The sequence below is a fragment of the Anser cygnoides genome, chromosome 1 (genome assembly GCF_040182565.1).
Source record: "Anser cygnoides isolate HZ-2024a breed goose chromosome 1, Taihu_goose_T2T_genome, whole genome shotgun sequence".
Lineage (NCBI taxonomy): Eukaryota > Metazoa > Chordata > Aves > Anseriformes > Anatidae > Anser > Anser cygnoides.
This window is the reverse complement of record NC_089873.1, coordinates 73,613,871-73,628,830: the sequence shown is the minus strand read 5'-3', so window position 1 is coordinate 73,628,830 and position 14,960 is coordinate 73,613,871. Positions and strand designations below refer to the sequence as shown.

Genomic DNA, 14,960 nt, shown 5'->3' with positions numbered 1-14,960 from the left:
AAGGTGAAGCAGCCAGCTGGCAGAACAGCAGCATGATGAGACCATTCTGTACAGTTACCTTTTGAGAGAGATCCTGAAGGGAAAAATCGTGGTGTTTCTGAATGCAAGGTTAAGCCTAACTTAGTAAGAACAAAGCAGTTAGCTTGGGTTTGGAGCTGTAATCTGGTTGTGCTGGCTTTGATGTCTTTCACTGTCATTACCGATATGATAGTTTATTACTACTTGCTTACTTTGTCTAGTAGTAAAGTTAATATGCTGGGCCAATTTGATACCCACTGAGAGATCTCTGTCCCCTGCAGACTGGTGAATCTGCATCGGTATGATTTCGAGATGTCTCTTAATCAATGTGACACAAACTGATCACTTTAGAAGGAAGGAAAGCAATCCATATCCTTATGCCAAGAACATTTTGGTTAATTGGGATGCTGATGGACACGCTGATAGGATATTGATTTCAGAATGTGTTTTATTGGTAATGTTATTCAGTTGTTTCTGTAGGAGAAAATATGGAGTTGTCTTTGGTATCTGACTGGCACCTTCTTACCTAAATGGTATCATTCTAATAAGGTGAACAATTTATGAGGGAAATTTTTTTGACAGGCCTGTTTATTATTTGAGGTGACAGCAATAGTTCTGCTAATATATTTTTTTTCTTCTTTTCTCAATGCAACAGTGAGAAAGGAAGTTTTGGGTTTTTTTTTTGTGAGAAAAGGAAAAAAAAAAGCTTCTACAGTTTACATTAGTCTTAACCAAAGTAACAAGTAAAAGATTTGGATGCCGTTTAACATAACCTGGATTTTTTTAATATACATTTAAGCCAAATTGTTTTATATAAGACTTGTCCCTTAATTTGAAGACTGTTCTGCCTGAAAATATGAACAAGATTTGTCTTGTTTGGAATTCAGTTTTCCTTTCTCTCCTTTGCTGGGGCAGGGTGTGCAGTGAATCCAGTTAGAATGCAATTAGAAAAAGATGCCAGTATTCATAGATCAAATTGTCACCATTCAGGTTCTTAACTTAGTTCTTTTGCTGTAGTGACTATAAAATAGAAGGTTTCGAACTGAAGACTAATATCTTGCTTTATTTTTACAAACGGCTTTCTCACCTGAGTTTGTCTTGAAGATTGTATGTGCTTATCTGTTACAGTTGTTCAGGTTTAACTTAACTATTTTAAGTAATTATATTCCTCCCGGCATGGCATGGGAGTATTTGGAGTTACTTACAACGAAGATCATCCCACATTTATCTACATACAGTGTTGAGAGAGGGAGAATAGAATTAAACTGCTGATACATAATTTCTAAAGGAAGAAATCAGTGTGTTTGTTTTTTCCTAATGTAAAACATTCCTAAAATTGAAGCATTTCTTGGTTTAAAGTTGAGCAAAGAAAAGAGGAGTCTTTTGGATCTGAACTCTGTAAAGTGGTGAACTGTTGCATGCTTAACTGTAAAAATATGCAGAGTTTCACTGACTGAAATGTTTGGATGGGACCATTCTGGTATTGTAGCTATCCGTATGTTTCGAGGCTTTGCTAAAAGAATGTTCAGGGTGCTGCAGGACTGAGCCCTTTAACTAAGTTTTGTCTAGCTATAGCACTGTAAAAGTCATCATTAAAGCTTAAAATCAATTTTCTCACACAAGTGCTTTAAAAGCCTAGGTTTTGCTATGGAAATGAGCTATGTGCCTACATAGTATTGAGATACCACCAGTAGAAAGTTTGAGGGTCTTTAAAGTATCTGTTGCAACATATAATGTAACTGTTTCTAGTCCTATACATGTATGGATTTTATGTTAGTCTTCAGCTCTTATCCCAATCAGAAAGTCTTAGTGAAGTGCCAAATCCACTAAAGATTTTCATCCACGTGCTGGAGACTGTCTAAAAAAAGTAATTAAAAAAAAAAAAGAGATCTCTAAGTGGTGGAACAACATGAGCAATAAAGTGTTGGTGTTTATTCCCTGAGATCAGAGATGCATGCCTCATGCAGTATAGTTTATAAAGTGCTGAATTCTGTTTATGCAAATGTCTTTCATTTGTTGTTAGAGACTAATACAATGCTCTGTTCTGTTATGTTGCCCCTATATAGGCAACAAGTTAATGTTCAATCATGTCCTGTCCCTACTCCCCACTCCCCTCCACCAATGTTTGGCGATTGATCCAGTGGCTCCTTGTGACTTGTACATTTTGACCCATTACACTTGAAGCCTTGATCATATAGTGCATTGAAACTTCTCTTGCAAATAACTCAGGTGCACTAGGTGCAGTCACATTTTCATATTAAAGATAACTTTAATAGCTCATAATCTATTTTTGTTGTTTTTTCTTAGTTTTTATTTTAAACACTTTCCAGTTAGTATATAAATTGTATACTATGTACGCACATCTTCACATATTGATTGTCTGGATATCCTCAATGATCAGGTGAAGGTTGGCATATGCAGAGTACCCTATTTCCTTTCTAGTACTGATTATCATTGGCCTGCTTCATGTGGAGGATTACTCTAATCATCTAACAGGTAAAGGAGTATAAAGATCAATCCATATATTATGTTCTCAAGAATCATAGGCTGAGACTCTGACCAAACATCAAATATACACAAACGTAATCTAGATTTTCTTCTGGCTATGTGAATGTGGCTGTTGAATAATGGTTTTATGCAACATACATTTGCCAGAAGCAAGAACAGAACTTGGATGTTATGGAGTAAAAGAAACATTGTGCAAGGAGGATTGTTCTTTTGATGTTCATAGTGTTTTAAATTAAGATGTTGGATTGCTCTAGAAGTTTAAATCAAAGCAATTAATTTTAGTGCACAGAAATAATAGAAAAGAGTAAAATGGCTAGATGTCTTCTGAGATTCAAAATTGAAACAAGATGACTCTGCATACATTTCTAAACAGTCAGTACCAACTTCTAGGCCTGTTGACCTGTTCTATTTTTGAACCCTGTTTAGTGTTGAACCTTATTACTATAGTGGTGCAGCACAGGACTCTTTTAAAGTGAAAGCTCAGTGTGCCGTAGTCAAACAGTTGTTTCCATACTTTTTTCAAGCAGTTATAATAAGCACTTATTCCAAGTGCTTGAAGCTGCATATATAACATTGATATTTAATGTGCCTGTTCAAGACAAGTAGTTTGTGGACTCATTTTAATGCAGACCAAAATCTAAAAAGATATTGACCTTTATAAGGAAGAATTCTCAGAAGTTCCTACAACTTATTTCTCAGTCTAGTAGGCTGAGTGATATTCATAAGGCACGTGGCAGACATGAATTAAATTCAGTGTTTGCTGGAGAGCATTTCATTCTGTTACAGGCTTTTTAGACTTGGTTTATAGAACGGCCTGGTATAATACTTACCTGGAATGTGCACTGTGTGGCAGTCATTGTTGCCTGGAATCGTCTCTGTAAAACCAGAATAAATCAGCATACCTGTATAATGTGTGGTTTATAATAAGATGTCCTTGGATTTTGCAGGCAGTTCCTACAGTGTATTACTTTTACCCTCATTATGACACAAATGAGTGTTCTCTTGGGCTTTACAGCCATACTCTGTCTTCAAGAATAGCCTCGGCATCTTTTGAGCAAATGCCCTGGTTTAAAGTCCACTGAAATCAGAAAATGTCTTTACTTTTTTCAGCTGTCTCGATCAGCCTGATCATTTCATTTTCCAGGTTTATATTTTGAGACAATGAAAATAAGAGGTGATGTGTCCTAAGTTCTAGAGAATGAGTATGGAAGTCATGACAACTTGTTTTTTACTTCTCCAAGTATGGATTCAGATGCTTTAGCAAGACATCATGGAATGTTAAAATTATAGTAGCTTGTGAAGTATTTGCAGTATTAAAAAAGAGGTTGGTTGTTTTCTTTTCAATTTTTTTTTTATTTTTTTTTTTGTTCCATATACCACTCAGAGCTAAGTGAAGAGCAATGTATCAGCCAGCAATGTTTCTTCTTCTTTCCTAGGTGAAGAATGGAATTTGGTTGGGATACTCAATGTTGGGAAAACTGTTACTAAAATCACCACCTTCTGATGTGGCTAACATAATACAAAAAGTAGGTTCAAAAGACTTACAGTGCCTTGTATTGCAGGAAAGGAGTTAATATGTGCTTCCTGCTTTTTGCACATATTATTGATTGCTGGGGGCAAGACCACCATCTGTGGAAGAATATTTACCTTTTTTAATACTTTTTCTCTAGCTCAGATTTGAACTGTTAATCCAAATTCTTTCCAGTTTTATTGGTGTCGGATATGAGTGACATATATTTTCCATTACTATAACAGGGAATTTCATTAGTTTTGTGTTGTTTTTCATTGTTCTAACCTCAGCATGAACTTTGTATTTCCCCGTGTTTTTTCTTGACTGTCATCACACATATAACTTTTTTTTTAAAGTTTACCAGACTTCACAATGGGATGATGATATAATGCTTTGAGTGTTGAATATGTTCCCTTTGGATAAATACAACTTTCTCTTCCTTTGCATTTACAAGAAGATGTGTTTGCTGTTTTAATTATCTGTGAGCCACAAGAATCAGTCATCTTTTAATCTGTTTCCTGGATAGTTACTACAGTTTGGGGTATTATGAGATACTGAAGTTTCTCAGCTTCTATTTTTTATGACAATCCTAAAGTTTGTAAACATAGCTGCAAGCAAAAAAAAGAGGCTTTCTTGTTTTCTTGGATGCTGAGATTTGATCAGCATGACTTGTAATCTGTTAGTTCAGTTCATATGTTGGAAGCACCAATGAAATAGTTTCAGTAGGGAAATGGAGCATGACATATGTGATAGATCACATTTTGTGATGAATTTGCTGCAGTAACTGTTGGTTTTAGTGGTTCTCCGTGCAACATTCAGTGTAAAGAGCACATGGAGACTTTTGTGCCTTTGTACATCTGTACCAAATGTGTACAAAAGGACTCCTGTTGCAGCCTTTCATCAGATTCTCTAGAGCTGTAATGTCTTGAAGACTTGAGCCTGGCTTTGCCTTCTCAAAAAAGCAGCTGTGAGCCTTCAGTTCTCTTTGCCTGTTTGTCTTTAACCAGTATACCTTCTCTTGCCAGCCCAGAAAATTGTTTGCTGAAACTTCTGTTGAAACACATGAGGCCAAATCAGAGCACCTAGTCTTTAGGAAGAAACCGAGCATTTATTTTTTTTTTCCCCCTCTTACCCTGTTTTTCTTGGGGAAGAGAAAGGAAAATGCAGTCTGTAACCTGCAATTTTGAATTTCTGCCGTTAGGTGATGCTGTTTGTTCTGAATTGTAGTTCTAGAGTGTTCTGCTCCTTGCTGTTCAGCATGGCAATATTTGAATGAATTTTAGTGATGCTGGTGCTCAAAGAGAACAAAGTACTTGAATAGCCTTATTAAAGGCTGCAGAAGGAAAGACTGTGGGGGGAAAACACCCTTTTTTCTTTTTTTTTTTTTACTTTAAGGGTTTTTTTTTTAAGTGCTTTTAGTGTGTGTGCTCTCCTAGACAGTGAGAATCTACCTGGCTGAGTGTTAAGCCTATTTTTTTCAGCATGTCATGATCATGTTAGGGCATAGAGGAAATGGGTCTGTTGAAATTGTGCAGCCTTTCCAACATAAACCGTCCCAGATAGTTTCATTTTCACTTATTTGTTACCAGGCTTCTAATTATTTTCTCAAATATAGATACTTCACTTATTGAAGAGAGTGATATATCTGGATACTGAAGCTTGACTTTTCTTGTTATTTTGGACCAAAATTTTCTGTACAGTTCCTACATCATTCAGATTTGTAAAAGGAAAAATATTGGTATCAGACCTGAAAAACAGCTCACAAATTCTCCGTAAACAATTTGGGTCCATTAAATGACTTAGTGACTTGACTTGCTACATTTATTGTGCTTTGCAGGTGGAAGCAATAAGATAAATTTAAAGGGTACAAGATAAAATAGTAGTAAAGGCTGCTTTTCCCTCCCACCAGATGAGCAATTACACTAACAGCCTATGTGCTGTATGTGTTGTGTTCTGGTAAAATTTTATTTCTAATCTTTGGAAGTCAAAAACAGTATAAAAATTCTTCATTCTGGCCACTTGAGGAGTTTATGCACTCCACATCCTTTTATATGTGTCTATTGCAGTATTTACGATTTGAATCTGTTGATCATAGCTAACACTTGAGAAATATTAAAGAACAGAAAAGTGTTTTGGTTTTGCTACTTGTTGAAATGAGTTGATACACTGGTGTGACATCAGTGTTATATTATTCCTGTAGCACATGGGCAGCCAAAAACCTAATTCTGTTTTGTTTTTATCATTTCTGCAGCAAGAAGGGGAGACTGTGATTAACAGCTGTAAATTTACACTCATAAGATCATACTTATATAAGAAGGAAAAGAGAAACAAACAAACTCCTGTCAAAGTGGGTTTCCTGACCCCTGTGGGGCTGGGGGCAGTGGGAATGGAAAGACAGAGTGACCCACAACTACTTGCAGGCAACAAACTTGCTGTTTGTCTCTTGCATCCCTCAACAGGTTAGTAGCACCGCAAATTCTCTGTGGTGATATAATTGATAGAAGCAGGGAGTGCAGAGAGCTGCCCCTGTGGTGCTGAGCTAGTGCTGCTCTGTTAAATATGCAGTTCTAGTATTTGAGATGCAGGTAACCTGTGAAGGGTGTTCTTTCAAAGTTAAAAGAAGCGCATACTACAACTGTGAATAGATGGCAACTTGGGAAATGCTTGTCAAATCTGATAAATAAAGAGATTTCTTAGGAAATCATAATAAATACGAATATATAATTTTGAGGAGGGAAGGTTACAAGTGAACATTGTGAAAGCAAAAGTCCTTCCTTGTCCATTGCTATAGATTTAGTAAAACATTGCTGCACCAAAGTGTTTTTAAGCATCATCCTAGTTGGCATTCAGTATTCTCTGTGTTCATGTTTTGCTCTTTTAAACTAGACATTTGAGAGATATTTCCATAGTACAGTGTCACAGATCGTGTTAAGTAGTATCTTCACTAGGTGAACATGTGCTGCTGTTCATTTGCATGTAGGGAGGAGGGAGGGGGACTGGAAAGGAAGATGCACATGTCCATGTAGGCAAAGGTGCTATCTGTTCTGGTCTTGTTTTCAGGATTCCATTCAGTTACCTTTCTGTTTGAAATGCAGGGCTATCTATCTGAAGAGCCCTGATATTATTAAAGGGTTCTGATAACATTAAAATAACAGTGGTGATTACTTTGGCATCCTTTTATTAGCTATAGATTATCTAATATCCTTGCTATCAACAGCCAAGAACTGGAAGAAAGCTAGCTTTTCATGCCTTCTTTTTTCTATGTGGTGGTAGAACTAGTGAGCAGAGGAAAACTTGTCATAGTCTTTAAGGAGATTTTGATCAAGTATTTTAATTGTCACGTTGCTCAGTGACTTCATAGATAGCAAGGATCTTCTCTCTGAGTTTTGCAGAATGGCCTTAATATTCCCTTTACACAGTCTTTTGGTATTTTTATTTTGGCAATTTGCACTGACTGCGTGTTTTAAAAAAAAATATTCTTTAATCAAAAAGACCCTGGATGCTTTCGTGAAGAAGTGGCAAAGATAAAAAAAAAATATACTCATTATTTAACATTTGCATATTTAGAGTTTCATGTCTCCAAGTTCACACATCATATGTGCAGTCAGTCAGACCTGTTCATATTGTTATGGCAGAAGTGGTTTACTGGAAGGATTTTGAAAGGTCATTGAGGGATACTGACCAAAGATCTATTAATTGCACTGGAAAACCTATTGATTTTTATTTAAGTTTCTTGAGTGGATCACTGTCTGTATGTAGGTAGTACAGGAGTGCGAGCTATGCCAAAATACTTTGTCAAGTGATCTGCACTGACATTCAGAGCACCAAGGTATTGAATTAATCTGCTGCTATTTGTGAAATGCAGAATGAGCTGGATTTGTAAAAGCCAAGATAAGGGCTTGATTTAAGCTTCAGTTGATTAGAGTAAGGTTTCTGCAGTCATCTCTCCACATGTTCTCATTGGAAAATGCCACAACACAGACTGCTTCCATCACACATCCTGATGGACTGCTTCTGTCATACATTCCTTCTCTAATCCAAGAAAACAACCATGACTCAAATGGCATTTTTTTCTTGCAAGTAAGTTTATTACTGAATAGGAAAAGGTTAAGTGTTTGTTGATAATGGACTGAACGAGATGATGCGACCGAACAGACAACAGTATTGCACACCTGTTTACCCACCTCTAGCAGCAATGCATCTGCTTGGAAAAGAGAACTTGTAATACAAACATGGGATGCCCAGACCGTCCTTGTCTCCAAGACTGACTTGCTAAATTTTCAAATGCATGTTCACAGTCTCAAATTCTGAATGCACATTTTTTTTTTTGCCACTGATTGGGAATTGAGAGAAAACAAATGTGCATGTGAAGGTTCCAAACGGCTAAAATACGTATACAAATTGTTGGCAGTTTTGATACATGATTAAGGGATGGTTTGAGCCAAAAATCATTCTTTGCAAAATAAAGCAAGTTTAAAGTTCAATATAGTAACTATTACATAACCATTCTTGTGGGTTATCATAAATGTCTTGCTAGATGAAAAAAATTAGTAATCTGAAGAAGTACAGAAGAGAGCTCTAGTTTTGTGTGTAAGTTGACTACTCACTCGTGCTTGTAACAGTTTGTTTCCAAAATCGCAGATATAACCTATCAAAATGGTGTTCCCGTTTTACTGTGTATTTTTCCTATTTTTGAAACAAGGCATTTTCCATAATTTTAGGGGATAAGGAAATTGATAATCAATAGAAATTAGCCAATTTCTGATTCTATGTCTGTAATCCGTATAATTTATACGTGTATGTATACACAAGTATGTGTGTGTATAATACATAAACATATGCATAAATATACATTCTCCTCACCCCAGACTCATCAATTGCTGCAATCTACTACCATGTGTGTGCCTTGAAAAATATGGAAGGCGATGCATATTTCTGTTTGAAACTAATTGCATTATTATATGTACTTGATTACTGATCTTCCCACAAGTGGTGTTTAGATTGTATTTCTCAGTACATGCTGTGAAATAAATTTCTAAATATGAGACTAATTTCTTAAGTAAAAATCATAACTTTTGGTCTGTATCTGGGAAAAAGATGCTTTACTAAGTTCAAAGGGAAATACAGAGTAAGTTCTGTGTACCTTGTTAGCTCTTTTTGCATTGGTGGAAAGACGCTGTTTTGGGTCATCTCTCAAAATGATCTATGGGGCAGTCTTAGTGATGTGAAAAGCAAAAACTAATAATCACTGAAAAAAATATATGAAAATAAGAAAAAAATATGAACATAAATTATGTGAATTTACAGAGGCTGAAAATTCTTACTTTACAAATCATCTGTACTTTGCAAACTGCAAATGCCAAAAACTATGCAAGTCGCAAGCACTGTATGTATTTTACTGTGCAATTTAGATACAGTGCAAATCATGGAAATGATTATCCTCTGAGGACAGTTTTCTGAGGAACAAAGCAATCAATGTAAATGTTCTGTTTGGAATCTTTACGGATATAACCAATGTTGTTGCAGTATTTTGAGTTAGAGATTCATTCTGCTTGTATAACTTCAGGAATATAGTTTTTCTGCTTTTAAGTGTAACAAAAACTGCTAGATTGTTGACTATCTCTGAAGTAAAAATATCCAGTATTTTTCATTTCAGTCCAGTAACTATTTAGGTGGTATATTCAGACTATTTTTACTATTTTACGTTATTACAATCTGACTGATATTTCAAAATAGTGAAATTGCAGTTAAGATGTGGATTAGCTTTATCTTTAGAAAATCAAAGTTTTTGTATTATTCACAAAATAAATATTTGAGTTGCTTACTTTTTTTTTTTCTGTGACAAAGTAAGAAAGGATCAGATTTTGGTCTAGAAATTACTGTTCTAAAGCATAATTATGGAGTTCAGTGAATTCATACTGAAGTTGGTGACATTTCTGTTCAGTTGTAGTAATGGTACTGCAACGTTTACCTCCAAATTTTTTCCTTTTTTTTTTTTTTTTTAGAACAATTTCTAGCTTTTCTAAAGTTCTTTCACCCTGTAGGTCAAGGAAAGTTAAGATTTTGCATTTTGATTCAGGAATATTCCAGGATTTATTTCAGGCAGTTGTTCTACACTGTAGTAACAAAAAATAATAAACAGAAATGTAGTGTTTTGCCTGCAACAAAAATGGAAATAATTGAGTGAAAATTAGTAATAGAACTGATAAGTTCCCTTGAACTTAGGTCTAGCTTATGTTCCCTTGAACTTAAGATGTTAATGTAATGGTGTGTTTCCAATGAGGTCTAATTAGTGCCCTCAGTTATGCCAGCTCCCCACAGCTCCAGTCATGAGAAGTTGATGCAGTTTAAGAGGACATTCACTACTGCCAGTTCTTCTGGAACTTGCAGTGCAACTGGAGAATTTGGTGGTTGGGAGTCCCTTCTTTTATTTCCAGGTTTTGAGTCATAGTTTCATATGAGCACCTCACTATTTCATGCATTTCTTTAAAGTGCTTTTAGAATTTGCAGCTGCTGAGAAAAGCTTAAAAAATGCTTTTTTCATTTATAAAGTAAAAATGTAATTTTTAATGCCCCCATGACAGACCGGACTGGTGGCAGCTGATTCAGTTCTTTTTCAGTGTTCTGATTCAGTGCTTTTTCTGCTCTCACCTTCTGACCCACCATTACTGTCAACCTACTCCTTCAGGCTTTTCTATAAAAGTGTCGACCTGTCCCTTTGAAAATCAACTTCAAAGAAAAGTGTTTATTAATAAAATCCTATAGATGTTTTCTTTGTTCTTAAAATGAAAACAAAAAACAAGCATCAACCAACAAAATAACCCCCCCAGAAAAAGAATGTATAGTGATTTGTAGACCTTAAGAATTCAAAAAGAATCATTTCTTATCTGTCTTTGCACTATTTTATTTTTTAAACACATTTCAGCTATTGAAATGGACCCTCTGGCTCCATTCATGAGATAGCATTTTTTTCTTTCATGGACTTTGTTAGGAAGACTTCCTGTGCATATGTGTATTTCATTTCAAGAAGCTGTAATAGCTGTGTGTGTTTTATTTATATATATACATTTAATGTAGAGTAATGAAGCTACCTTGAAGAGGTCTTTCTAGATTTCAGATAGAATCTGCAGTCTTGATTTCATAGATACAAACCTGTAGTGAAGTTCATGATTTGTTGCAAGAGGGGAAAGGAAATAAGAATATAAATAAAACTAAAGAAAATATTTTAAGTTTTGTATACAATTTGCTTTCTGCCTGTGGATATATATACCTTGTTTTACAAGATATTTTTACTTAAATTGTCTGTTTTGAAGGATGTATTTATTATAGACTTGTTAAAACAATTTGAACAACACCATTACAAATTCATTTGCAAAAAAATAGAATTCTGTTCATCACAGATGCATGAATTCAGCTAGAAGCTGGGAATTTTACTTTCACAGTACCTGCAGTTGTTATTACCAGACTGCAAGAAATTTAGACACAAACACTTGAAAAAAACTCTGATAGTTGTAATTTAGAGGTAAATTAAGAAACTGGTATGTAGTCTACTTATGTACAGCTTCATGTATCATCTCGTTGAAGAGCCTGAGGCATTAGCAAGCTTTCAACATGAAATCTAGTGCTAGAGCATGCATACCTGAGTTATTGTATATCATACATACTAAATATATGGCTTTTTTAGATGTATAAATCACAACATCAGGGTTCTTTACTAAATGTGAAGTTGATCTTAATCTCAAGAAGGTGGCTAAATTTATCTTAATAAGAGATTCTGATCCTGTGCAAAGGTTACGGTTGCTGAATCGTTAAAGGAAAATGCATATTCTCAGAATTTCAGGTAAATGTAGTGAATAATCATTTGACTTTCCATAAGTCAGGATTGTCAGCAAAGAAATACAGTCAATGTCATGTGAGGTCTGGGCTAGTCCCTAGCAGATACAGTAAATAAAATGTGTTAGGGACCATTTCTAACCTTGAGGGCAAGTTGCCAAATGCGGCATGGCTCACATCCACATGAAAGAACTGTCCTTTTAGGGCACGTCCACCTCAGTCTTTCCGCACCAAAATTAAATCACAGAACTGCCTTTCCCATACCGCTCGCTGGGAAGAGTCCAAGGCCTGTGCTGTATACCCAACCAGTCCCAAATGTTGTCTAGAGGAGTGTTAGTTGTCATGAGTCAGCAGCCACTCAGGGACCACCCTAACAGTAGACAAACTGGGCAGCCACAAGCCAGTGCTGAAGCCTGGTACCCTGTATCTTCTTCTAATGCAATTAGAAACTCTGCTGAAATGAGCTGGAACAAGCCAAGTTTGTTGGAGCCTTCAGATTTCACTAGTATATTGTTTAGCTAACAATTGATGATTCTTTCTCTTTCTTCTACCCAATGTTCTACATCTTCTGTAATGATTCTTGTAGTTGTTTTGATCACAGTAGGAGGAACTAGACCTCAGGTCTCATTGGCTTGAGCCATCTAAAATCGAGGCACTCACTTGAAATCAAGTTCTTTGCAGGTAAACATTTGACAACTTATTAGTTCATTTCTAGGTCTCTTGAATTACAGAACATGGTTTTGAAGCTGCTATACCCTGCTCCTCTATTAACGACTGTGGCATTCTGTATTTTCTAACCTTTTCAGTAGCTTGTTTTTCTTTAAAATAGGTCTGAAAACACAGATAGCTCTCACCCTGCAGGAAGTTTGAGTGTTGCATTTATCTGTTTGTCAAAGGGTGCTTTGGGGGACAGCCATACAGAGTTTGTAGTGGCATTTTAGTATGCAGTTTAGATGAGCTATGAAGCAAGTGGACCATGTCATTTGATAGCTGATTTCCTCAGCTGTCACAAGAGTGTACTGTAAGATATAAGGATTTTACTCTGCTCTTATGTATTGTTTGTAGAAGTTTGTAAAAGTGGTACAGTTAACAGAACTGTTGGAAAGGTCCAAGTGCTAACTATTATACAGAGTACAATTTAGTTTACTTTCTGAATCCTTTTGTGGTTTGCCATTGATAATTTGGGACTTTCCAAAACTATAATGGAAAAGTTATAAAAACTTTATGCCATCAGAATTGCGCAGTGTAGTGTTTGTCAATGGGAAAATTCTCTAGCAGTTTAAGCTGCAGTTAGGTTAGCAAAAGATGTTGCATGTATCAAAAATGATGAACAGTAACTAAAGGATCAACATTCAGATTCATTTTTCAGTTAAAAATGAAATACCGTTATTAGCAAAATGCTGGAGGATATGTTTGTATACGAGCTACAAAGAAAAGACTCCAAAGCAAAACCTTTTTATTCTAAAATGTGAGGAACATTAAATGCTTGAATAGTATGCTCATAGAGGGTTTTCCCCCACATATTTAGTTAAGCTCGTAAAGAATTACACTTTAACGCAACTATTACTAGTTTAGAAACCTTAGGTTAATATTTTTCCCTTAAATGACAGAAAAAGCTGCTTTGTCATGTTCTCATACATTGATATTTTCACTTTCTTATTTGCATGTAGTACTGCTAGCCACACCACAGTAGGTTAGCAGTGCAAAACACCTTTGTGTCCCTACTTCTCATTAAGTGACTAGTTTATATAAAACAACTGTTGAGAAATAAATGCTAAAAATCAAATTTGCAAAATAATACTTGTTGAAAGTCGTTGTTTTTTTCACAGGGTGCCATGCCACGAGAAGAATATACTCATCCTGTTACTTATTGTTAACTTGAATAAAGCCTCTCTTAATGTGTTTTAACACTTTTTCTGTTGAAAAGTGTTTTTTTCATGCCACACCTTTCCCTTGTATTAAAATCATGAAATCTCTTAAATACTTCAGTGAAAGTTTTCTGGTTTCTTTTGATATTTGGTTTCAATGTGTAAGAAATCATTTAGGCTGTCTCAAATACTCTGTTTTCAAGAGAGTGATCTTCATCAGGCAGTGTTCTTAAGCAAAAGCGTTTTTTATTTGTAAATTGTATGACTAGTTTTCCCAGCAAAAATGTTGCTGAAGTAGTTTGTGGCATTATTTCAGTCATGAAAGAATAAATTGTCTGCCTTGTAAACACTGCACCAAAGGTCACTCTGTTCATTTTATAGTCATTTAATTTATGATAACACTTCTTATTTTTGACACTGCTTACAAACAGTTTGTTTTACTTTGCAGTAGGTGCTTTCTACAAAAGCACAATTGCAGAAAGAGGCATAAAAAGTTAATATGTGAACTGCAGCACTTGTCAGTCAGTCTGTTATTGCTATGTGTGAAACAAATGTGATAGGTTTTAATTTCTGTTCAAGGTTGGGGGAAGAAACTGGTAGCTGAGTTTTCAGAGCTTGTGAAAGAGGATTGAAAAGAGCAGGATGTTGGATCATCCTTAAAAGATGACCTAGTCCTTGTTATGAAGTTAAGCAGAACATTTCAACATTCTCTTACCTTTACTGATTGTTGCAGTAAAAGTTGTTGGGGTTTGTGTACTACGCATTGAATAAATAAATGAAAAAATGATGAATTTGGTTATAAAATTTCTTGGAAGAAATGGAAGACCTTTAAGTGGAAGTACTAAGACAGAACTGATACTTTGTATTGGCTTGTAAGATAAAAAAGAAGCCAATTTATTTTTTGAAAAATGAAAGAAAGCGTTCTTGCTTTGCTTTGTTTGAAAAGATGTGCCACCTGTTCTGTTTTGGATGAAGAACACACTGTGACGTGAAGGTAACATATGGAAATAAAGTTAGTCATTGGGAAGAAGATATAAAACAGTCTCAGCCAAACACTGTAGATCTGAAACTCTGAAACTTCCTTCCCCACAACTTCAGACTTAGGCACCTGCATTGATTTCCTTTCAAGCTGTCCCCAGCAGGCTGTACTTACTGCCTTGCAGAAATTTGAGACCACAGCTTGTAGTCCTGAAACAAAGCAATTACTGTAATTGCAAGATCTG

At 35.6% G+C, this 14,960-nt stretch overlaps 1 protein-coding gene across 6 annotated transcripts in view; it reads left to right on the top strand.

Moving 5' to 3' along the window:
- Positions 1–14,960, top strand: part of ATXN10 (ataxin 10) — a 124,949-nt gene that overhangs the window by 78,334 nt on the left and 31,655 nt on the right. For 4 of the 6 annotated variants that reach the window (XM_048046886.2, XM_048046884.2, XM_048046887.2 and 1 more), the window contains one exon: positions 3,963–4,052. The exons of the other annotated variants lie outside the window; for them this stretch is intronic. In XM_048046886.2, coding sequence (XP_047902843.1) covers positions 3,963–4,052 — 90 coding nt within the window. The remainder of the gene's footprint in view (positions 1–3,962; positions 4,053–14,960) is intronic. 6 annotated transcript variants of the gene reach the window in all.